We start from the raw sequence: 24,895 nt of genomic DNA on the forward strand, positions 1-24,895 counted from the left end.
TGAGGACGCATCCAAATAAAGACTTTTAAACCTTTAAATCTGACTGTCTTGGTTTATTTTCATTGTGAACATGTGATAAAGATAGAAATCCCACAAAGAAGGTCTAAAGAAGAATTTATTATATTATTAATTTGACAAACAGCTGTTAAATAAGGAAAATGAAGTTCAGTACCAGCATTAGAGGAGGAACATGAGGGTGAAAGTTGGTTACAGAAGTAGTTCTAGTAAAATGTGAAACTGAAACATGAATCTTCTGATTGTTTGATGGTGAAACTAGGTTAGGAAGCGATTAAGACCGAAGTGAATTCTTAAACACAACCAAAGGAGAATTTCTGCATTATTCAATGCCAACGCATAGGGAAAAACAAAAAAAAAACATGGGCTGTCTACTAAAATGAATTTAGATTTTACACCATGAGTATAATCCACTGTCAGCATCTCATAATAGTTGTTCTTTTCAACAAACGCTATAGATGCTATTGATCCTGGTGAAGTGAGACACAATCATGTTTGATTTTTTAAAAAAAGCACCGCATGAACATGAATTTAGGGTTGGTAAAACATGCCAAACATTACATAAATCTCCAGTTAATCAAGTCAAAATATCAGGGATCTAAAACAAAAACCAAATAGTGTCATATCTTAACACTATGCAGCATGTTCTTGGCCAAGGGGAGAGATAACATTTCACCATTTTCTATACAAACTAATGAATGATATCTAAGGCCTACTAGGAGCATCACACCACATACATACAGCATAATTCTCTGTGCATCATACAGAAGGATCAGTCTCTCTGAAAATCAGATCACAAAAGCTACAGAAGTCAGGGATTGTTTATATAGTTACTCCAGAGGAGCGCTCACAAAATTCATGTTTTTCTACCAATGACCTCATTGACTTCCATGGTGGATGACTGAAGTGATATAAGGGGATTTGGATCAATGATAACACACGACCAGTACTAACAATGTTACAGTAACACCACTGCAGATGTACCCTGTGTCAAATCACATCATGTTATCAAGAAACCATTGTCATTATCTTGGGCATCCAGCCAGCAGAGAAACTGAGAATTTCTAAGAGAGAAGCACTTGTAAAGTGTTGTTGCATTAACTTCACCGCAAAGCACAAAAGATGAACTAATTCAAAGTATGTGCACACACCCATTGAGAGATTTAAGACATGCTGAATGAAAGCTAGAAAAGAAGGAAACATTTCTGGTTAATCAGCTTTAAAGCAAATAAAAGGCTTTCAAAGTGTAAAGGACGTTTGTGTTTGCATCCCAAAGGCGGCATAGCACTAGTAACTCATGGCATCGGGGCCAACTGTAGAAATGCCCTTATACATTCACATGAACATGTATTATGACTCATGACATGCTGGGAGTAAAACTGTACACTTGTCATCATTAGAAGTGGTTTGATCTGTATGGTGTCAGGATAAAATATGAGGTAGCTCATCCATTTGTACTTATCTCAGATTGGGTCTGTTTTTAATTGGAGACACCAAACATCTGTTCAGATCTGCATCTTCCAGCTGCACATTCAGGCCATGGACACATCATCGACACAGCCACTGCTTCGTCTTTATCCAAACTTAAGATCAAGTGGTGCCATGCAAAAAAGAGCCATCACATAGAAAGATTGTCATTCTCAGCATGTAGTCACAGATTTTAAGAAATCCCAGAAACCAGTGAAAGTGGTAAACCTTCAGTCCAGTGCTGATGATGCTGGGTAGAAGGCGGATTCACACGAAACTGAATGAAAGTGGTATCTGAACACTAGCGCCTGCATAGTTTATTCTCTTCCCAAAGCATCTCTCACAAAATGGATACAAATTTTGTTACAAAATGAAGGTGTTTTTAATAAACAAATGTGTTAAAATATAATAAACAAAAAAGAATTTCGTCTGTGCAATGTTTTATTCTACAGTTTATCCAGAGCTAAAAGCCATTGTTTTCAACATAGACAAAAGTAAATCAACAAAAAGAAAAAAAAAAAAAAAAAAAAAAACTGGTAAAGAAACAAGTCCCTGGGTGACACTTCTGAAGCCATGACAGAGTGAGTGGATGGTTTTAGGTGAGAGGAGCCCCATGGTGAGATTTGTGAAACGTGTCAGCCAGCCCACAGGCTACCTAAATGTGCTGAGTAGAGCCAGAAAGCACCAATCAACAATAGCCACCTAATAAAACAGACCCACAGATAGGTTAAATGAAAATGCTTTTCACTTAAAGGAGCCTTGCAGAGACTCCGATATCACCAGTTTCTCCCCACAGGTCAGGCAGTGGAGCGGCGTGGAGTCAGCAGAGAGCGTGTACGTAGTGGCAGAGTGAGGCCGGTAACTCCTAGCAGCCCTGTGACGTACCACTGACCTGCACATTTGGGTGAGGGTGCACTCTGTGGCCAACCAAGTCCAAGTGAAAACCCTCTTTTCTTACATATAATTTGCTGAATCATACATATTTTTTCATAGAATTTTGTATAGGTTATATAAAAGGCTCTATTTGAATTTCACCTAAAGCAAACAACCAATGCAGGTGTTATTTCACAAGGTCCTTTAATTGTCTGTTAAATGATGTGGGCGATCTGGGGTGGGCATACAGGTTTCCCCCTCTTCCTTTGAAGAAGAGGACGGTAACTTAGTGAGAAGATGACAGCCGCGCAAACTACGTCCCCTCACATCTGTCGGCCACCATGCGAAGGTACAGACAGCAAACAGGTGAGTCTTTACATCCAGAACGCAGTCACAAAGCGCCTGGACGGCTCAGCTCCGTGGAGTCGTCACCAGTTTTAGGTGTCCATGCTGCCTGTGACCCTCGGCCCTGTCCCGCCCCCAGCACACCGAGTGCACATGCTGATGGTCAATCTTCCAGCAGGTCTCTGTCCAGATCCATGAAGGGCTCATCAATGTAGCTCGCTATGGCACACAGAGAAGTCCTGTCTGAGCCCAGCAGCACTGACACCGTCTCCTTCCAGTAGCTGAAGGGGATACAGGAGCTCTGAGGAGGGAAACCAGAGAGGATTCAAAACAATAAAATGACATTTACAACCTAGCTTAGCTGTATTCCTGGCTGTCTATTGCAGTTATTCTCAAGGGGTCCATGGCACTCTGCTAGGGGGTCTGTGAAAAGTCTTGAGATTCATTCATTCAAATTGTCAGGATATACAGAGTATATGTAAAACGACAATTAGAAAAAGCCTCCATATTTCAAAGACAGATATATTATTTTTAGATCAAAAATACTTTATACAATTACAACAGTTTCATGGTCTTTTTTTAGACATCTCCAAATAAGAAACTATATTCAGACTCACTTAACAAATTATGAAAATATGATGGAACATAACACACTTGATAGCTTTGTTAGCCACAACTCTAAGAGTAAAGGGCCAATCTCTTTTTTACATTCATCCTTGCAAGCCCATGTTGTATTGTCTGATGTTAAATTAAAGAATGCTTGGGTAAACAAGCTGGGTACTGAAATTGCTGATGTTACATGGAAGGCAATTCTTATTAAGATATACAACAGTTCCATAATGTCAGCCATCGACTTTTACAATTCAAGATAGTACAAAGACTTCACAATACGAAAACAAGGCTTCATACTATATATCTATATGATGTCTAACCCTTGTGTGATAAGTGCTAACAGGATACAGGTACACTTGTCCACCAGCTGTGGCTATGTCCAAAGCTCCATACCCTTCTGGTCTGTCATATTTGATTATATATTAAAAGCTTTTAGTAAAACTATAACATCAGACTCGCCTCTGAACACCACCATAGTTAATCACATTGCTCAGGCCATCTCATTCTGCACACTACAAGCAAAACACCTCATTTTACAGCAATCTGAGTCCAGCCCCACATTCCACCAATGGCTAAGCAAACTTGGAAACGTAATTCATATGGAAAGTCTTCAATATAAACTTGCCAGTAAGGGAGATATTTTCCTAAAAATCTGAAAACAACTTCTTGACAAACGGTCATCAGCCCTGTTTGTTTGTTTGAGTGTCTTTTTTTCCTTCTTCCTTTAGTCAATAATTACTTATAATATGCAAACTATTTACTTTTCTGTTTTTGATGCCCACTTTATCTCAACTGTGTTTGTCTTTCAACCCTGGTACTTAGTCTTAACTGGACATTACCTTACCTTGACACTGTGTCCATAGAGTGCTGATATAATTTGTACATTACCTGTTCTTAAAAATCTCAATAAACAGACTTGTCATTCAAGCAATAGTGCAAATATTAATACGTCTTATATTTTTCTATTAATTTCTCTTTTGTTTTTTCACATAACTAAGACAATAGAAGGGTTACAAAATAAATAAATATATATATAAAATATTATTTTCCAAAGGAGGTGGACCCAGGTATATTCTTTATAACCTGAGAACCTCTGATCCACTGCATCAGTGCTAACTTATATATATATATTAAGTTGATAATTTCAGCATTAATTAATACAGTTAGAGATTCTATTAAATTGACCTTGTGTTTACTCTCGCCAACTTCTACAGTAGTGTAAACTGAAGCTACAAATAATAATGTAATCGTTTGGGTGGTCTACATACTTAATATTAAGAAACATTGTTAATGTTGAAGAAGCCATGATTGATATTTTCGACCACTTGGGGGCAGCAGAACTAGCAAATACCCAACACTGACATCACTTTCTAAAGTTGTTATGGCTAACTATTTAGCAAGCAGTTGCTTATTTACACATCCAGCAGTTAACACTCAAAGTCATGTTTGTGGCCACCTGGTGAATGTTTTGGTCCCACCCAATCGACCAAATGGCTCTTCAGCTGCCAAATGCTTGACTATGTTCACCAGTTCTCTGTGCATACATCACTGCAGCATCACACTCGTCATGATGAGGGTATAACACAACAACACTTATAAGCCAAACCAAAGTAAAGATGAAATGATTTCCTGTCTCCTTACCTCTGCTTTTGTCTCATTCCCAAAATGTCAGTATTTGAGAACCTGGGAATGAGATCTTGCTTTCTCCAGAATCACTTATTATTACCTTTAACACTTACTATCGTTTAGAAGATACTTGTGTTGCTTGTGCTGACCAATCAACAATGTTAAGCAGTGAGGAATGTCTCTTTGGGCAATGAGCCAGGCAAGGAGCCAAAAAAAAACCTTCAGTGGAAAACGAGACAATTTCCTGGGTTGTTGAATATTTTCAGAAGTGAAAAAGGTTAGTAACCAACATCATTCCACATCTTTCCAAACGTGTCTCATCTACACAGAACACAACTCCACTGCATTTTTAAAAATCATCTGTTTCTTGGTTTTTCATCCATTTTAACAAAACTGCTGTCTAAACTAGTTCTACAAGCTTGCATTCCACCTCCATAACACGTCACTGTAAAGCAGCACTTAAAGTCTTTGTTTTCACAGCATGAATACAAGTGATTTCCCTGTCAGAATGTTTTAAAAGCGTGACAGCAAAATGACTGAACGTTAACAGAAGAAACAGAGGTGACACATCATACAGCTGTGGTAGTCTCTGGTGAAAATGACAGTATTTACTGGTGCTTTAACTGGGTACAGGAAAGAGTGAGAGCTACTCACGTTCTCAAGACAGGTGCTGTCTTTGTCCTTGTTGAGGTAGTGGCGCTGCCAGAAGCGCAGTAGGTTGTGAAAGTTGTTGAGCAGGCAGCCCGGGTACTTCTCAGCATACTCCTTCTCCCGCAGGGCGTTGAGGTAGAAGGGCAGTTTAGCCTTTCTTCTGGCCAGCATCAAGATCACCAAACTGGTGTTTAAACAGCTCACATTCTCCTGCAGGAAAAGTATGGTGAATGGAGAAACGAACAAGTTTTAAGTGACAGACTATTTTGCATCACATCATGTACGCACCTAACAAATAACAATCAATTAAAATGCTCAAGTCCAGTGATTCCTTATTCTTGCACTCTGAATTTTTCTGAACATATATATTTGTAAAAATCAGCCCAGACCTGTGTGAGTGTCTGTACGTTGATGATGTTGATCAGCCGGAAGAGGAAAGACAGTCTGTTCTCAACTCTGGCCATGTAGGACAGCAGGCAGCACTCAGAAAGTACCTCCACCACTGGGAAAAAAAATACACAACACCAAAATTAATGTTTCATGACCTCTTCTATGAAAAGCACTTCCTTTTATTTGCAATGTGGAAGTGTTTTTGTATTGTTTGGGTTCTTCCATGTAAACTTAAACACATAAATAGTAGGGGTGTAACAATATATCAAATATGACAATAAAAAATGGCTCAATACCATACCAAACTCTGATCATACCTATTGTGATATTACATGGTTAATTATTTTATTATTTTTTATTTTATTTTAAAAAGGATTGCTACCGACGGCTGCCTTGTTTTTGTTAAGTTACTGTGCATATATAAGAATGAACAACAAAAGACAATTAATATCACTCTTTCGGCACAATGGCTGGTTCCTTTTCTTTTATTAAACAAGGAAAGGAGAAGCACTTGGAAGTTAAAAGGAAAACCGTTTTACACAAACAAAAATGCTGCCAACATTACATGTATTATTTAATAATGGACATTTTGTTTTTTTAATATTGCGGTAAATATTATCTAATGTTTTTCTAGCGTAAGTATCATACCATGAGTTTTTGGTATTGTTACAGTTCTAGTAAATAGTGTTTTGAGATTTATCCAGGATATGTTTTGAATTTATTGTTGATTTTTGATCCAGTCCAGAGGGTGATGCTAAAGACCGCAGCACCATCAGATGTAATGTAGTGTAATAACATCCAGCCTAGTAGAGTTGGTCGACTGGATGAATATAGCGCCTGCATCCATCACCATTTTTTGTTTGTTTTGTTTTGTTTTTTGGGTGGTGTTATTTTATTTTGCTAATGCAAAGGTCTGCAGAGTGACACAGTGCACTCTGGTGCCAAAAGTCTCGAGTATGAGATTTATCTAGATTTACATTTGAGTCTTTATTCTACATTTAATTTAATATTACATTTAATATGTAAAACAAATTTTGTAATACATGCCACTTCTTGTATGTTATTTCAGCTTCAAACATCATGCAGGAGTAAATAAACATCCTTCATACAGGAGCTTTTTTGGGTGTGCGGTCATCTTTCTTGATTTCTGATCCTGTCCAAGACACGATTTCAGTAACTCCTCCTTTAAATGTTCTATCAACTCAACATTTCAGTTTACCTTTGACGTCTTCAGTCTGACTCTCAAACCGGTCTAATGAAAGGACGATGCAGCGCACCAGCATGTTAGAGTCTACCAGTGAACTGTTGATCTGTGTCAGGAAGGTCTGAAACTAAAGAAGAGAAATCAAAATATACCGTTAGACACACTTGCACGTCCATCAAGCAAGGTGAGAAATGGTTGAAATTGTAAAATTTTATTTTGTTAGTTCAGCCTACAACTATTTTTCTCTGAAGAATATTATGTATACAATTATACCTTCTCTGGAGTGTTGACATATTTGTTGAATCTTTTGAAGGCATCAATGTTGAACTTCATGAGCTCTCCAAGCAGATCAAAATAGCTCTGTAGGACATCTCGAGACGTACAGCCACTGTCTATGATGCAGAACAGGATGTGCTGTCGAAGGACAGAAGCGCAAACTGAGCAGCCATTCATTCAAGAGAAGTCTAAATCAAGGGCAGATCTTCACAATTTAGACGGTCTTCATGGATGATGAGAAGACAATCTTTGGTTGTGGTTTTACCTCTAGTAGCCCTCTCTTCAGGAGGAACATTTGGTCTGCATAGGAGGTGGCTCCTCTGAGAAAACTTTCAACTGCCCTCGCCTGCCAGAATCTACATAAAGAAACAGAAAGGTTCAGCAAAGCTGTAAAAAGCAGAACTAAAGACACAAGTATTGAGAAATCATTCTAAAAGGAGAGCCTGTGCCCAGCTGCCATCATCCTTTCACATAACTTGACAGGATTATTGTCACTGTAAGCTACTTTCTCCAAAATGGACATCAGAGAAAAACCAGAGATTTCGCTACAAACTTTCTAGTTCAAACTGACAGTCAAATCTATACTGTCTAACATGTTTATTGCTCATAGTGACCAGTGGGTTTTCCCTGTCCTGAAAAATCCATCTTACCTTCTCCTCTTCAATCACCATAAATTTAGCCATTGTCTTATGTTCTTCAAATATTTGACTTTTTAGAGGTTGGTATGGGTCTCTTAACATTTTTTGAGAAAAACAGTCGCTCAAGACCTTCTAGCAACACATAAAAGAATATTTGAAGAGCCGATGGTAAAAACTTAAAGAGTTTAAAAGGTTTTACCTTACAACACCCTAAAGAGATCATTATGGTGATTTTATGCAACTCGTGTTTTTTTACAACCATCCTTGTTTGAAAGTTTAAGGGAAGTCTTAACCTAACTGGTTTTTGGGCTCTGGCACCCCAATATGTGGATGTTTGGCTATTTCAAGGTAGACACTTAAAATATTAACTTATTTATCTCCTGCATCTCGATGTTTGTCCTGTGTGAAGCTGACCTGAAGGACGAGTCTGGAGGCTCCCTCTTCATGACTGTGAGGATGCGTGTGAGGAGACCCTTCTTCCCATCACACACTAAGCTTCTGTCTGTGTTGACCAAAGCTTCCACCTCAGGGATGTTAGCCTTCATGGATATGGCACTCAGTTCATTCAGCTCCTGGCTATTCAGCAGGAGGTATTTGTTCCTGAAAGAAACACAAAACATTTAAAACAATAAACATAAGTTAAAAGGAGACGTGAGTCCAAGGGAATTAATTTAAGCGACACTTACTCATGGTGATCACTGAAACTCTGAAGTAGCCGCAGGAACTGGATTTTGAAGGATATTTCCTGAACAATGAGAATAAAGTGTGTCAATTATTAAGTTTAGCTTTTAAAAGTTTCATTCAATCACTCACAGACAGTTTCCAAGGAGAATGTTGGCTTAAAGGTTCATACTGGGCTACAGTCGCAGTTCTCATTCTGGCCATGCACTACATGATTTGAAGCAGTGTATTTCCTCCAGATCAGCTTGTCAAATAGGTTGTTGAGCCCTGGGATGAGACGGAACTCCGCCAGCATCTTGTGCACCTGTGCAAGGACACAACACAGCGGTCAGTAAAACACACAGTATAACACTCCAGCTTAAGTCTCCAGCAGTGAAGGGATGTGTGCTGTACCTGGTTCCTCTGTCGGCCCATGAGAAGGACACACAGCACATAGAGCACTTCCACTTTATACATGATCTCATGGACGATCTTCATGGACTGGGGCAGTCGATGTCTCAGAGGGCTGGTGGCCAGGGAACTCTCATCTGATGACTCTGAAGGTGAGGGGAAAAAAATCCCTCTCAATCAAATCTTCGCAGGTTTTCAGCAGTGTGAGGAACTGACAGCACAAGTGACCATTGTCTCACCTGTACTGCTTTGCTCAGCCTCCTCAGTAGCCATCTGCATGAGGGCGTCCAGCACCAGAGCATTGTCCAGCCAGGTGTACCAGTCCTCCAGCTCCTGCAGGAAGTTAGATCCCGTAGCCTCAGACACCTTTCTAGTGGCCAGCTTACACAGCCGCTCAATGAAGCCAGGGATGTTCAGCAGGGTTACTATTAGGGAAAAGGTATATTTATTTTACTGAACCATTCTTTTGCAATGGCATGAAAAACTGTGTTGTCAGTTTGACCTCTGTTCTCTGAGGACGACCTACCCTGGTTGACCTCTGCCCGTGAAGGGCTGGCATTACGTTTCTGCTGGGCATTTTTGGCCAACAGGGTGTGCTTGTCATCATTCCCCACATCAGGTTCTGAGATGGTAACAGACAGGATGCGGCAGAAGTTGGCTAGCTGTTGTTGGTCAAAGCTTTGGACCAGGCCTGATAGGTTGGGGATGCCCTCTAACTGGATCATCTCCTGAAATGTCAACATATGAACTGTTACCAGACTGAAAGCTGACAGAAATCATTCATGTAACATTTACTATTTTACTTTACTACTTGCTAAAACTGTATTTTTTTAAAGAGAGATGGAGAGAAGCTAAAACAATTTTAAAACAAACATCATACAATTATGACTTTTAATTTACACAACTAGAAACAGACAGCATGAAATAGGATCAGTTGTTTCCTGTATATATTTTCACACAATTACCTGCAATGTTTTGATCTTTTTTCACATGAAGTAATGGCAAATACTCAGGATGTGTAGCAAAGCAAAAGCATTTTCTTAAGATGCCTTCCTTAGGCCTGCTACATAATCCATGCAATGTATGCATATTCATACATTAGCTTCTCTGGGTCTACTAATCCACAGTAAGCAAAGCCACAGTAATGCTGGGGTACTTATAGACAGTCACAGAGGAGGACGTGTGCTGTTCTACACTAAACTCTCAATTGCTACAAAAAGATTTAGAAAACAAGAAATATCTCGGCTAGTTCAACCATTTGCTCATTAGACATTTTCCCTTTACCTGTCTAAAATTAATTACAAATGCCAACTATAAAACAACTGCAAATGATACATACATTCCCTAAGCATTTGAAATATCTTCTATACATCCAAGTCACAACATAATTATTAAATAGAAGAGGTTAGCCTTTCATCAAATTGCTCCTGGTTGACTTTATTGTCAGTTACTACTACGAGGACCAGAAAAATGAAGGAGAAAACACAAAACAACCACATTTTGGCCACCTACATGAAGCTCTGGCTTAGGGATAATTGAGTTAGTTATAGATAATTCACTCAGTATTTTTTGAGGAGATTCATAAGCTACAGCTGGATAGTCTCCAAAGTCTCCACATGTTGGCACAAGTGGCAGAATTTCAACATTAAGAAGGTTTACTAATGCATGAGTAAAACCCCTGGGTTCAAGAAAACGTGAAAAAAACAGCAAAAAGACAGACTAAAGAGTGCAAAGTGTTTGCCAAGCAAGCTGGTAAACCAATATTTTTTATAGTACAGATCTAAGTTAAGATTCCAACACACTTTAAAATGTTGAAAAATATCAAAAGAAATTAAAGCAGAGCACAGCATGATTCTAAAATTAAGGCATGGGTGTGACACTAGGGTGTTAGCAACTCTGCCAGGCACACTTGTTCTGGCATTAGAGGTGTCTGTGCATGAACAGCAGAGCTAGCGGATAGCAGTACAAATTTATCTACAAAGCACAAACGAAACAAATTATAAAAAAAAAAAAAAAAACAGGATTACTTTGTGATTTATGCAATGACACATTTGGCATGCTAGTGACTTCAGAGGTCTTTTAACTCAGGAGCCAACATGGCTAGAAACAATGTTTATATGCTCAGGCTGGCGATTCAATTAAAAGTCCAACTCTGACCTTTTTGACTCCAAGAATATCTTCAATAAGGGTTGCAGTCTGTAGGAAGGTCTTCTTGTTTGTCATCAGAGTGAAGAGAAATAGAACAAAGTCATCCCTCGCTGCCAGGCTCTTTGTGACTCCCTCCGTCTGTTTTGGAAAAATAATTTTTGCACATTAATTAAATCATGCCCAATTCTACCCATAAACAAAAACCTGTTTTGAGACATTATAACTGAACAAACCAGAGCTGCAGGATATGGTAATAGTCATACTGCAAATATTTTGACAAATATTGATTATGATCTAAATTGCAAGAATTATGACTTTTGCATCACAGTTTTCATTTTCATTGAAAAATCTGTATCAAACAAACATGTTTTTGTTCCTCTTGAGAACAACATTTGTAGACCAGCGTATCTCTGCAGCACGACAGTACTTGCTTATAATGTTGTTTTTTCATTCATTTTCCTTTAGCAAAAAATTGCAGGTTCTACGATTTGAACATTGTGATAATATTTTGATTAACTGTTCAGCCCTAGCACAAACTGCAAGGAAAATACTCTTAGATAAGGTGCTTACACATGGTCAGCAGTGTAATCGCTCTGTGCAGGCTATGCCATTGTTTTCCTATGGAGCGAGGTGGCAACCAACTAAGTGGAAACGCTACCCTTGGCCTGGTGTACTGTTCACCAAACTCTACAGCACAACATTACAAACATACCACAGTCTCACCAGTTAAAAGTAATGCATCGCAAAATGTCAGAAGTCAGACGAGGCTGCCAGATTTGTCAATAAGCATATAGTTTCCAAATGCAGCTAAATCCAATGCTTAAGTTAGCTTAGCTGTTAATGTACACCAGGCAGACATGAAGTGTAGCGCTGTGCTTCACCTCTGCAACTGTCTGCACTCTATGTTGCAGTGAGCCAAGAGCAAATTTCTTATGATCTGAAGGCAGCTTTATATACATGTGCTAAACTGAAGCAAGGTATGAAGTACCTCTGACATTTCTCTGTTACGTATAAAATGTAATGGGATACTTACACATATACAACAGTTGTAGAGAACACTGAGGCAGTCCTTGACCAAGTCATCATTCACTGTTGTAACAGAAGCATAAATTTAAGTCCAATTCATATGAAATTAAGCTATTATCATGTAAAATTGTTTCAACTGTTCAATATTGCCAGATATGATGTCAGTCTGACTTACTTTTGGGTTTTTTCTTCTGCATAGTTAATGTGGGTCTCATCAAGATCTCCACAAGCAGCTTCGGGGAACAGAAAAATGAGCATTTACTGCCATGAACCAGTACAGTATGGGCTATTCTACACGTCTAATACTGCAGAGCTAACAAGTTTCAATGTCTCCAAGTCTAATAAATACAGAGCATCAAGAAATTGTAATGCCAAACTTACATCGACTCCACCAAAGAGGTCAAAGGTGTGCGTGTTGGGGAAGGTGGATTCCTGAGCGGTCTTCCTGTCCTCTGTGACAAAAGACATAGCCTCCATGGAGAGCTGGGATGATAATACCTGACAGAAACACATTGTCCACATGTGATTTACATCCCCCAGGAGCCAAAGAAAGACATTCAGCAACACTACTAGTGCTGTGTGGTTACCTTAAGAAAGTTATGGGCATGGGAGAGGTCACTGTTGGGATGGCTGCTCTCATAGAGCTTCTGCAGCAGAGTAGGGATGCCATGCCACTTGGCCCTTTTATCTCTCTCTTGGAGCAGGCCTCCTGGGAGCTACAACACACACACACACACACAGAGGCAACCTTAAAGAGTGTGGTATATACAACAAAAACATGTATGGTTAGTTGCATGAGTGCTTCAAATAGTTTATAAAAGCTCTATTTTGGATGTCAGCCTGCAATTTTGAGAACACTTTAAACTATTTTTGCATTAACAGTATGTTTTATACAGTGAAAAGCACAGTATAACTGAATAATGGATACAAAATAATGGTAGATATACACTCTAGAAAATGCATGCATATGTTCTTGATCAAATAGAGATATTTTACACATTTTGCTTTTGAAAACCACAGTCTCAGATAATATTCTTCCACAGAAAACATGTACAATTTTGAACAAAAGCAGAAGGCCCTAGGGAACAGGAGCAATAGGTTGAGATTCCTCTAGTAAATGAGATTAGAGTTGAGCCACACCTAAGGTCATATACAACAAAGAACAGAAACTGAAAGCAAGTTCAGCAGATTTTTTAACTAAACCCGAGTCCTGGCCTGGCTCACAGTCAGTAGGTACAAATGTATCGTGGAGCAAGGCCATAAGGTGCAGCAGAATCTTTAAGCTTTAATTGATTTGACAGTAGTGTGACTTTTGAGATCTCTGGAAAATGACATATCTCCACATGTTGCATGGCTCTTAGTAGAAACAGCATATAAACAAGCTGGGACCTCATGACTCTAATAAGTAATAACTGCATCTTACATACAATCTGGACATTATTTCCTCAGTGTGATAACATCAAACAAGCTCAATCCTCCTGTTGCTGTATAACACCAGCCCTGCTGGCACAAACTGGCTTTTAAGTGCCTTTAAGAACCCTGGAAATCAGTATACCAAACACAAGAAGCTCACACAGGTATCACTATAGGTCTTCTAATTTGAGATATTTAATAATTATACAGTGATTCCCCAAAAGTAGGAATGAAACATTTACTGTTATTTGCATTGACATTTATTTTACTATGGTTTGCATTACTAGGGATGCACAATATTTAAATTAGACTTATGTTGGTGTTTTCATCTCATTTAGGCCAATCACAGATACCGATACTCATATATTGATGGTAAGGCTGATGGTCAGGATGACGACTCAAGATGGACAATTAGGTATGAAGCTGAGGTGAAGGAATGCATGTGGCTCCTCTTGATATGATCGTCATTAAACAATAACTGTAAACAACTTTGCGTCACGTGTGTATAATTAAAGCATCTTAACAGCCTGTCATATAGGCAGAAACATTCATTTCAGGCTGATGTTGACATTTCAATTTAAAGCCTTTATTGGATGATATCAATTATATGCCAATATTATTGCACATCTCCAAGTATTACTATTTCAATTTGTAATTATTTCAAACATGTTTACTATCCATCTATTTTGAAACTGACAACCACTGCAGCCCACCAAGCACAAAACACTGTTTCCATAGTTTACAACTCTCACTAGATGACAGAGTAACTGTTCACAGTTCTGTAACTAGTAATCGAGTTCATTATGCACATCTGTATTTCATTTTGAACTAACACAGAAAAATGTTGTGTCAAGGATGGGCCCCTCTCCAAATAGCAAACTGCACGAAGGAAGTAGCTTTCTCGAGGAATGTTTTTGAGATTTTCACAACAGCTTTTGGTGGTATGTTAATGATCACCAACTACCTAGACAACATAAAGAATATAAAATTTGTGGGATTTATCATAAACACATCAGGGAAATAAATTATAGTTGAGTCTCATTCCCAGGTCATCAAATACTGACACTTCAGGTTGCTAAAGCATGGGGCTGGGCATTATTGCTAAAAAATAGATCAAGATAAATGTTTCATCTTAGTAACATGTTACCGCTTTACTTTGAATTTAATTACTTCATGCATGCCACTCTCAGCACTATCAAGGGATGTTGATAGGGATGTTCTTCATGAGCCAGCTTGTATGCATAATGTGGTTATATGGTGGTTTGCATTTAAGGCATTTAAGTCAGGACTCAGCAACTAGGCTACTTGCCTGAGACAAGTAAAATGCCATATCAGGCAAATAAACCTGACAACCCAGGTGTCTGACTAAACTATAAACTATTCTATTTATTGATTAATGGTTTAAGTCATTTTTCAAACAAAGATGGCAGAAAATGCTGCTTTCAGCCTCTCAAAAATGTAGGTTTTCCACTTTTCTTTGTTTATTATCATCATAAACAGCAGAGAGAGACCACCGCCACACACTTCTAGTGGGCAATAAGTTATAATTGTAAGGGATTATTTACCAACAGTGTATTTGCTTAGCATTCAGAATATGGCAGCTCTTTCCACACTAAGCAGTCTTAAAAAGCTTGTCAATTTCCACATTTTCAAGGTACTCCGGAATATTCTCAGCTTTGAGGAGGTCTGCTAACGCTACATGATCACTTCACCACTGAGACAAAACTGCAAGTCAGCAGGGCAGGTAAAAGACACGACACTAACTGCACTGCAATAAATGATTTGATCAGCTTTGCAAGTTATGGACTTATGTCACGAGAGTGTAAGGACATCGTGATAAAGATATACAATGGCTGAACGTATCAAAATGTCAGGACAGGTGTGATGATCATATGCCAAAACAGCTGACGTAAAGTAACGTTACATTAAAACTAAACGAACAAATATGTAGTAAAAGTTATACTTATCATGTAAATGTTTTAATTGCGTGGACATAAAAATAAACGTGCAACGGCTAACTAGGTTAACTAGTCCAGACAGCTGTTGTGGCGTATCCATTTATGGAAACGGTAGTTATTGTGGTTACTGTGTCGTTACGTAATCACCTGAGCTGTTCAGCTGGCTTAGCTAGCTAGCTGACATTAGCCCGTTTGCTAACATTAGCAAACGTTACAAGCGTTGATTACGTGATTTAAGCGTTTCTAAAATTGAACAGCACGCCCTCTACTAAAATTAACACAACCCGTGCCTGTTAAAAAACAACAATTGGCCATCAAACCTTCAGTTCAAAGCCTTTTTATGTCGTAATTAGCTTGGCCTATGATGCTAAGCTAGCATGGAGCTAACAACAAAAGACCCACTTGAAGCGGAGCTCGCTTTTTTGTAAAGCTAACGTTACTTTTCTTTGTCAGCAAGCAAATATTATCACCTAGAACTCAGTGGTCTAAAAGCGTAATGTCTGCCTCGCAATACTGCAGCTAGCTGTCAAGCCAGAGCTGACAGGGGCGACTACATCTCCAGTCAAGTCTCCAGAACAACGTCTTCATTTTCAGGCTGGATTCCAACCGCAAGTCCCTGGTCTCAGTCGAACAACATTTCGGATGTCATTACTTTCAAAACAGGCACCGTTTCTCTTACCTGTGTCCCTCGACTGAAACCCTGGCCAGTAATTTTACTGGCCGTGAACTTTGTGACGATATTGCTGTTGCAATTTCTTCGTTTTCCTCCAGTACAAGGGGACTCGGACCCCAGAACCGTCGCCATTATTTCTTCTTCCTGAACTGAACTGTTCGGGCAGGAAGTGGAAGGCTTTGATGAATTATTGGAGGTAATTAAGCCCCATCTGCTGGCAGAGACACGTTCACACTGCAACAATCAAGTGGTTTTACGATAAATATGTTTATCATGTTCATGTCATGTTTTACATTGCTTATTATCTTAAAAATAATTTGTTCCATTTATTTGACAGCTGTCGTTACTGGTTACATTTCAAATAAAGATTTTTTATTAAAAATAATTTTATAAAATACAACTAAGTGAAGATTAAAACAGTGGCTGGTTTACTTGTCATGTCTCAGATGTCTCTTTGCTGATGGATCTATATCGGTCTATACTGTGCGCCTCTGTTGTCAATATGAAAAGTATTTTTGTTGGGGTTTTTTTTGTTAGAACATAATTCGGAATGCTTTTATTTTACAGTTTTATGGGCAACATTTTGTGTATGTTTGATTCTTTTTAATATATATATATATATATGTATATATATATATATATATATATATATATATATATATATATATATATATATATATATATATATATATATATACATATATATATATCATTGCATATTCTAAGGATCTGAGGAACTATTCATATATCATCATATCCACTGATATGATAATGACTTTTTTCTACTCCCTAATATCATTACCTGCATCAGCCCCCAAAATCCAGTATTGCTCAGGCCCTCATTCAAATCCCAGATGGAAAACTATCCAATATTTCACTGAAAATCTAAATATTAAAAAAAAAATTGTATAGCAGAACTTTGTTTTTCCTTTTTTTACTCAACCATTTATTATTTCATGACCCCTTAGATTTATCTGGTGATCCTTTGGTGGGGCCTGACGCTGAGAGTGTGAACCACTGGACTAAACTACAGACCTTCCCTGTATGAGGTAGGTAAAACTACCTCCACTGGCTGTTAACTGGCCTGTTGTTTCATCAGCATTAATAATATAATAATATAAAATATGATATATATAATGTACAGAACGTGTTTTTAGTTTAAGTGAATTTTGATTATAATAGTTGTGTACCATGTTCTGTACTTTTACTGTAATATATTACTTATACATGATGGTATTGGTGCTTGATAGTACTTTTAATTACATAAAAGGTGAGTAATTTCTCCATACCAAGAAAATATAGACCAGACAGTCTTTTGTGGTGGTTATATTTTTATGTGTTGTTCATTTATCACTTACATTTTATTGGATTCCAATAACATAACCATGACAACAATCACATTACATTTTAATTAATATATGGGATTCAAACACAACAAACATATTAGGTTATAAATTAATAATAAAAAAAAAATCAACTTTAGAGTCCAAATGAGAACAAATGTCTCACTGACATTCAATTTTCACCTCACATCTCCACTGTGTGCCTCTTTGGACACAAAGACCAGTCTTCTTGCTGACATACATGTTACAGCTCCAAACATTGTAGTGTCTGGGTCAGCAGAGGCCACATTTGGGCGTGCAGACGACCTCTGTCGATTGCTTGCCAAACTGCAGATGAGACAGGACAGTAGCCCGACAGTCTGACTGTGCTCTGTTTGTCTGTCTGATTTGCTTCTCTCAGACTGATCCACTGTCTGTCCTCAAGTGTCCCAGCTGTGGTCGTTGCCCTCTGTCATCTGGAGGTAGGAGGAGATGGCCTCCCTCAGCCCCTCACTCACCAGAGAGTTCCCTGACTCTGTTCTCTTCCTCTTGAAGATCACAGACCTGAAGGAGACAGAGGATGTTTTTAAAATATTAAAATTAGTAAAGTGATCATAGTGTACTGTAAAACGTTTAGTTTAAAGTTACTGTCCAGGCTGCCTTAAATTTTTTAGTTTGACTGACTGTGAAAAGATGCAATGATTCAAATACATACATTTTTCTAAAAAAAAAGATTTCTTTTCACATTTTCATTCAGTTATTCAAACAAAGAATTTTCAGCTGCTCCTGTTGGAGCAACTTTGTTGTCTGATACACAGACAATTGGTGAAACTGCTCCCAGTGGATTTATTACATTTTAAGTGTAAGGGTATAGAGACTGAGTTCTAACCTTCTATTTTATTTTATTCTAACCTTCATCATAGTTCACAGTGTTTTCATAATTGTGAGTACGAGCAACAATGACTTATCTTAAAGTATAATAGAGACACACAGCAAGTTTTTATCATATATGTTTTCCTCATACTATAAAAATGGAGGATCATAGGAGAGTTTTAACTCTCAAACAATGTATGCTAGGATGTCTGCTAATATATTGTGCAATATTATTTCTTTAGAAATTTGATTTAATGAGTTGAACTCTGTACAGTACATTCATTCATCAAACCAGAAGAACTCATATTTATGATTTTGTGGTGCTCTGAAAATAAATACCAGAAAGTTAGTTTAAGTAGAATGAAGTTGAATAAACAAAACTTGTATATTTATGTTAAGTTAATGAAATAGGATTGGTTGATGACACTAAATTCCTGTATGATTTCAGTGTAGTGGCTATTTCTTTCTTTATTTATTTATTTAATTAATTTATTTCTTTTAAAAGCTGCAATTTTACTTTTGCCACAATGTCCCAAACACGGATTCAGTGTCTTGGACTATTTTTAACCAGTGTTTAAACATGGACAGAACTCTACTGGAGGCTACAAAAACAAAACTTTGCAGATACCACTGCAATTACTTGTATCTGTTGGAACTGAATGCATACTTTACACTCAGTTTACTCAGCAATGACTCACATATTGCTGTAGAGATAAATCAACATATTTCTGACACACAAACTGAACGTGATAAGCTTCACACAAATAGGATTTATCAGTTGTTTTAGCCACTAGCAGGGGCTCATGCTCTACTTTACAACCCATAACAGAGTGACATCTTGTGGCAGTCATCAGTAGAGGCTAGAGAGAGTCACACACCTGCTGATGTCCTTCCAGTTGATAGTCGGCCTCCTGACAGTAGTAGGTATGGGCCTAGGGCTGTCTAAACCCAGGATGAAGCAAGGCTCCGTCAGCCGACAGCATAATCCGTCTCTAGACTCTGTGAGAAGAGGCAACATTTCAAGATTCTGGAGTTGTCTGTATTGTCCTCAGGTGTGAAAACAGCATTACATCCTCAGTACAAACCTGAGTAGTGTTCCACCAGGTGATGCAGGGAGGGGAAGGTGAGTCCAGGAGATATGTAGACCCAGCCGTTTGGGAGGTGAAAGATGCGGTAGTGCTTTACACAGTCCAGGTATGAAGGGTTGGTCCTCTTCAGGACAGACAGCGAGTAACAATCTGAACATCAGAATAAAACACAAATGCAGCAGTTAAACTACATGGTTACACAGATTCTTCATTTTGCAAAGTCAGTGGCATATTTGAAATCCTTCCTACCAGCTGAGCAGTGCCTCTAATGAAAAACTAAACTTCTCAGCTAGTTGAGGAAACTGGTGGGACACGCCGCGGTACGTTACGTCCTTTGATGTGTCATATTCTAGCCACTTAAACTCCATCTTCCATTCACTCCTACATTTTTGTTTCTATTTTGTTTTTTTTCATAGTCTGTCAGTTGTGTCTCTGATTCTTCTGTTAACAGTTTGAGTGGGCTTAAACTGATGATGAGTCTGACACTGATGACTACATTGAATATTTGGTGGCCACAGAGTAACCTTTTGTAACCATGGGCTTTTGGGTTATGGTTAATTCTCGTGATCTCACTCATTCAATATGCTGTCTTAAAATAGTAGAATTAAAAATTAAAAATTCTGAAATGACATAATATTTTAGTAAATTATACTTGCTTACATGCTTTAGTGTTAGGCTTGGATTCTACCTGTAATTAGAGCCCTACTAATACTGGACCTTTGGGGCCGATGATGATATTAGGAAGTAAAAAATGATCCCTCAAATGTGATTATCAAACACTTGTGACAACGATATGTGAATCGCGACAGATTTGTCGGTTGCTGTTTGTAAATGCACCAGAAAGATAGTTGACTGTTGAGTCTCATTTTCAGGTTGTCAGATACTGATGTTGTGAGTTGATATAGCATCCCAAGCACAGCAAAATAAGAAGGCATGAGAGCGGATGATGATTGACAGGGATTATTTTTGTGTGCGTCTAAGCATTGTTTTGTTTTTTTTTGTGAAAATCCCGCATACCTGTAAAATAACCTTTTTTTGTCCAAAATAACATCAGGGTACCGAAACAGTAAACCTTCACTGGTATCTTTGATAATTAAAAATGACAATTAAAAAAAAACACAAAGAGAAAAAATATGTATTAAACCTGAATAAATAGGAAATATAATATGCTATTAAAATTAAAAGCCTGCATCATGTTCTGTCAAAATAATTGGACAACATATACACTGATACCGATATATATACATATGTTGGGCCAATATCGGGAATTGAGCTGATAAATTTTGGCCAGCTAATATAACTGTCTGACTCTTGATACTTTAGAAAAAGAAAAATCCTCTAACCTCTGTTTGTCTCCGACTCTCGGATCAAGAAGGCTCCATTCGGGTTATTAGGCTGCATGAGCAGCTCCATTGCGTTGTACCTGCTGATGCCTGTGTACAGCCACCTGAGAACAGAGAGGAGAAACACAGGGACAATAAGACGATTTGTCATGCAGGCAAATCTATTTTGCTGTTGTTCTCACGTTTGGAAAATCCACTGGAACAACATCATAGCACATTCCCCACTGAGGGAGGACTGAAACTGCAGGAGGCAGAGGCTGATCAGAGGCTGATGTCGTGTCACTGGAGAGAACTGATGTCTTGTCACCTACACAGAGACTCCTCCTACCTGACAGGGAACTCCCCACCTTTCATCTCACCTCTGTACAACTCCTCTGCTTCCTCATACACACACAGACGTTTTAATATGTGCTCTTATGCTAGGGACTCACCTGTGGGTCACCTTGGCGGTGTAGTTGGTGGGAACATAGCTCTCACAGCCTGTAGTCGAGGATTTCACTATCATAAAATCACCATCACTGTTGGAGAAAATAAGCAGCCGTGAGTAACTGTATCTGTCTAGGTGAAACAAAGGTGAAAGTGAAACATTAGGAGCCACATCACATACTCTGATAGGATGGTGAGCTGTTCACCGAGGCACATGGTCAATTCTGTACGCCCAAAGGACGGGTAGTTACAGAGGGATACAATCATGCTGTCCTGCTGGGCTGCAGAGAGAAAAGAGCTCAGTTAGTTACGGTTTTCATATTTTTATTTGTGTCTTGAAGACTCGGGAATAAAACTCACCTGGTGTTAGGGGCTCAGGTGGATTTTCCAGGATTGTTCGGTTGGATCGACATCTGATGGGGCAGGTCCCCATGTTCTTTGTCTTCTTGCTGTTTTAAAATGGCTCTTGTGGCTGAAAAAGAGACACAGAAGGAAAACGGGAGAATGATCAGAAACTTCAAGTGCGTCTTCTTCAGTAAGATTTCTAATTTAATTATCCCACTCGTTATCACGTTATGACTGCCTCAGTGAAACATTTTACAGGTACTCCATTTTGTTACCTGGCAACAAAAGCTAGATGATACAGGAAGGCACTTAACCACAACAAGAACCATTGATATCCTGTGTTAAATTTCCATGCAACACGGCTGAGAAAAATAAAGTTTACTTCACACAGGAGTGATAGATTCAAATGATGAAGAAAAAAATCCAGACATTTTATGATGCCTGCTACTTTTTCATACTAGCAGCAGCAAGTTAATAAAATGCTGCAATCTTAAAATAATCTGAAAACAAAGATAATGGCAAAAAGATGGCCCAGGCACACACTCTATTTTCACATTTCCGCATATTCTTCTCTCATCTGTTAAAAACATCATACAGGAATTTAGTGGATTCAACTAAACTTTTTTCACCAACTTAACAGTGTGTGTCTAATACACTTTAAGATAGGTCATGGTTTCCTGTTTTCACAGTGATCAAATTTTATTTATTTGTTTTTAATCATTACATTCCTTTTTTTTTAAGGTGGGCCCCACACAAGTTTTCTAAAGTTAAAACATTTTTTACAGTGTTCTGGGAAGAGGTATATTGAGATCTTAGAGTTCCCACAGTGTCTGGTTGATTGTGGACAGCACTGAGCCCTTTGTGTGGACATCAGACAAGAAGACGTGTAATCAGTTTTTTAGCAATGGGAAATTGTGGCATCGCCTAGTTTTTCAATATTTTAACCCACTTGGATTTCCTAAGACTTTAAATATGGTATAAGTGACATATTAATGAGACTAGAACAGTTGACAGAGTTTCTGTTGCACTTTATGTGGGGTCACATAATGTCATATAACGCCTATACTATATGGGCTGATGGATGCAATGATAACCTCAACTTTAACTTTCTATATAGGCTTGTTAATGCTGAAATAACTACAGCTGCAACTAACAATTATTTTCTTTGTTGATTAGTCTTTTAATTATTTCACAATTAGTTATTTGGTCAATAAAACATCAGAAATCTGTTAAAAAATGTTGATTAGTGTTTCCAAAAGGCCAAGTTTTTTTTTTGTCCACAATGCAGAATTATACGGTTTAGTGTTATAAAGACCTAAAAAAAAAAAAATAAAAAAAATAAAAAAAAAGCAGAAAATAGTCACATTTAAAAAGGTGGCATCAGAGAATTTTTACATTTTCATCTTAAAAAATACAATCAATTAATTGTTGATCAAAATAGTTGAGTAATAAATTTAATTATCAATTTATAATCAGTTAATCATTGCAGCTCTAGTAATAAACCCAACTCACCCATCACTCTAATCCCATAACGGTACATAAATGGATGAATAGTTATTTCATTAGTCAAGAATGCAAAGTTTACTATTCTGTCTCTTTTTTTATTTTACTATTTCCTTATTTATCAATTTATGTTATTAAGTAATTATACAAAATTTTAATCGATAATATGCTTTAAGTGAGAATATAAATAAAATTCTAAAAACCTGCTTAACAAGCAACTTATTCATTTGTAGGATGATTATCAACTGAAAATAATGACTATTTCATGTAATACATGTGATCAGGCAGTAAGTTTACTGATATCCTGGAGGTAAAAGTCAAGTTATTCAAGAAAAAAAAGAAAGTTAGAAAACTCATGAGAGCAAGTAACATACTCACTTCCTTCAGTCTCTGTGTTTAAAATGTTAGCCCAAAAATTATATTCCGCACAGGATGCTCTTTTGATGGACTGGTAAACTCCAAATAATCTTGATGAAAAATGCTCGTCTACCTCCTGCACGCACACACGCACATGGATGCCAGTTGTATATGTCTGAGCTCAGGTTTTCACTCAGGCCTGCTGCTGATCAATCCGAATGACTGTCTGCCCTCCTCTGCTCTGTTCCCATGAACACTGCTGTGTTTTCGCAGCTGTTTATAGTGGGAGGAGGGGGGCGACCGAAGAGACGAGGCTTCCTGCATGTATGTCACCCTGCTGCAGCTTCCTGTGCCGCTTGAGACCTTGACATCCTGACTCAGAACAGCTCGTGCTGGTCTCTCTAATGTGCAATGCTCTCAATACTTGTTTATGGAATTAACTGTATGTCTACGTAAGCAGCATTTAATTACATATACACATACGTATACACTGGGGTGCAATGTGCTGGTTTGAGGCAGTGACATCATTTCGCACACACACTGTTTGTGTGAATTAGGCTTACACTGGTGCAAACCACATTTTATCTGTTTGATGGAAAAGCTTGACTAGATTTTCCTTGTGACTCCAGTGATCTCTTCATGCAGTTACTGTCGGTCATGTTAAAATCATGTTACTGTCAGATTTACGTCAGACCTCTGCAGAAGCATGACCAAGCTTCTCCTGCCACTCCTGCCCTCATTTATCAGCAGTCAGGCCTCATTGGAAGGGTACATTAAAGGGTACTGTATCTTGTTTTGTCTGCTAGAAGGGCACTCTAGATGGAACTTTATCTTATTTTCTCTACTGTCAGGCCACTCTATAGTTTTTTGTCCACTGGAATAGCACTCCAGAGGGAACGTTATCATGTTATCTCACCATGAAAGGTACCCCAGAGGGCACTTTATAATGTTTTCTCTACTGGAAGGCCACTCTTCTGAGCTGTTGTTGCTGTTTTGTCCTCTTCAAGGCACCCAAGGCGTGAAGCTGTGACGTAATTCTGCGCACAATTTCAGATGCACAGTGTTTTCAGTAGTACACTTGTTTATGGAATAATCTGTATGTCTACGTCAGCAGCATTTACATACATGCACATGCAGTGTCTGATGCTCTGTGGTGGGTTGAAGCAGTGACATAATTTCACACGTATTGTTTGTGTAAATCAGGTGCAAACAACATTTGGTCTATAGTGTCTGCTTAATGGAAAAACTTGAC

At 38.2% G+C, this 24,895-nt stretch overlaps 2 protein-coding genes across 2 annotated transcripts; both read right to left on the reverse strand.

The window, feature by feature from the left end:
• Nucleotides 1–97: 97 nt before the first annotated feature.
• trpc4apa (transient receptor potential cation channel, subfamily C, member 4 associated protein a) lies at nt 98–16,552 on the reverse strand. Its single transcript, XM_084728414.1, has 18 exons — nt 16,393–16,552; nt 12,930–13,058; nt 12,724–12,840; nt 12,518–12,575; nt 12,350–12,405; nt 11,326–11,454; nt 9,695–9,896; nt 9,408–9,593; nt 9,172–9,314; nt 8,951–9,082; nt 8,784–8,842; nt 8,512–8,697; nt 7,725–7,815; nt 7,457–7,597; nt 7,199–7,310; nt 5,979–6,091; nt 5,593–5,799; nt 98–3,001 (listed from the first exon to the last, which is right to left on the reverse strand). Exons 1-18 carry the CDS (start codon nt 16,516–16,518, stop codon nt 2,864–2,866), a joined length of 2,325 nt encoding a protein of 774 aa, XP_084584540.1. The 5' UTR covers nt 16,519–16,552; the 3' UTR covers nt 98–2,863.
• Nucleotides 16,553–18,004: 1,452 nt separating this feature from the next.
• On the reverse strand, nt 18,005–22,366 carry sla2a (Src like adaptor 2a). The gene is made up of 7 exons (XM_084728426.1): nt 21,799–22,366; nt 21,620–21,719; nt 21,444–21,530; nt 21,013–21,116; nt 19,667–19,819; nt 19,460–19,580; nt 18,005–18,272 (listed from the first exon to the last, which is right to left on the reverse strand). The coding sequence occupies exons 1-7, from the start codon at nt 21,869–21,871 to the stop codon at nt 18,149–18,151; spliced, it is 762 nt and encodes a 253-aa protein (XP_084584552.1). The 5' UTR covers nt 21,872–22,366; the 3' UTR covers nt 18,005–18,148.
• Nucleotides 22,367–24,895: the final 2,529 nt, after the last annotated feature.

This window comes from Lutjanus erythropterus, chromosome 2 (genome assembly GCF_056507025.1).
Source record: "Lutjanus erythropterus isolate fLutEry1 chromosome 2, fLutEry1.hap2, whole genome shotgun sequence".
Lineage (NCBI taxonomy): Eukaryota > Metazoa > Chordata > Actinopteri > Lutjaniformes > Lutjanidae > Lutjanus > Lutjanus erythropterus.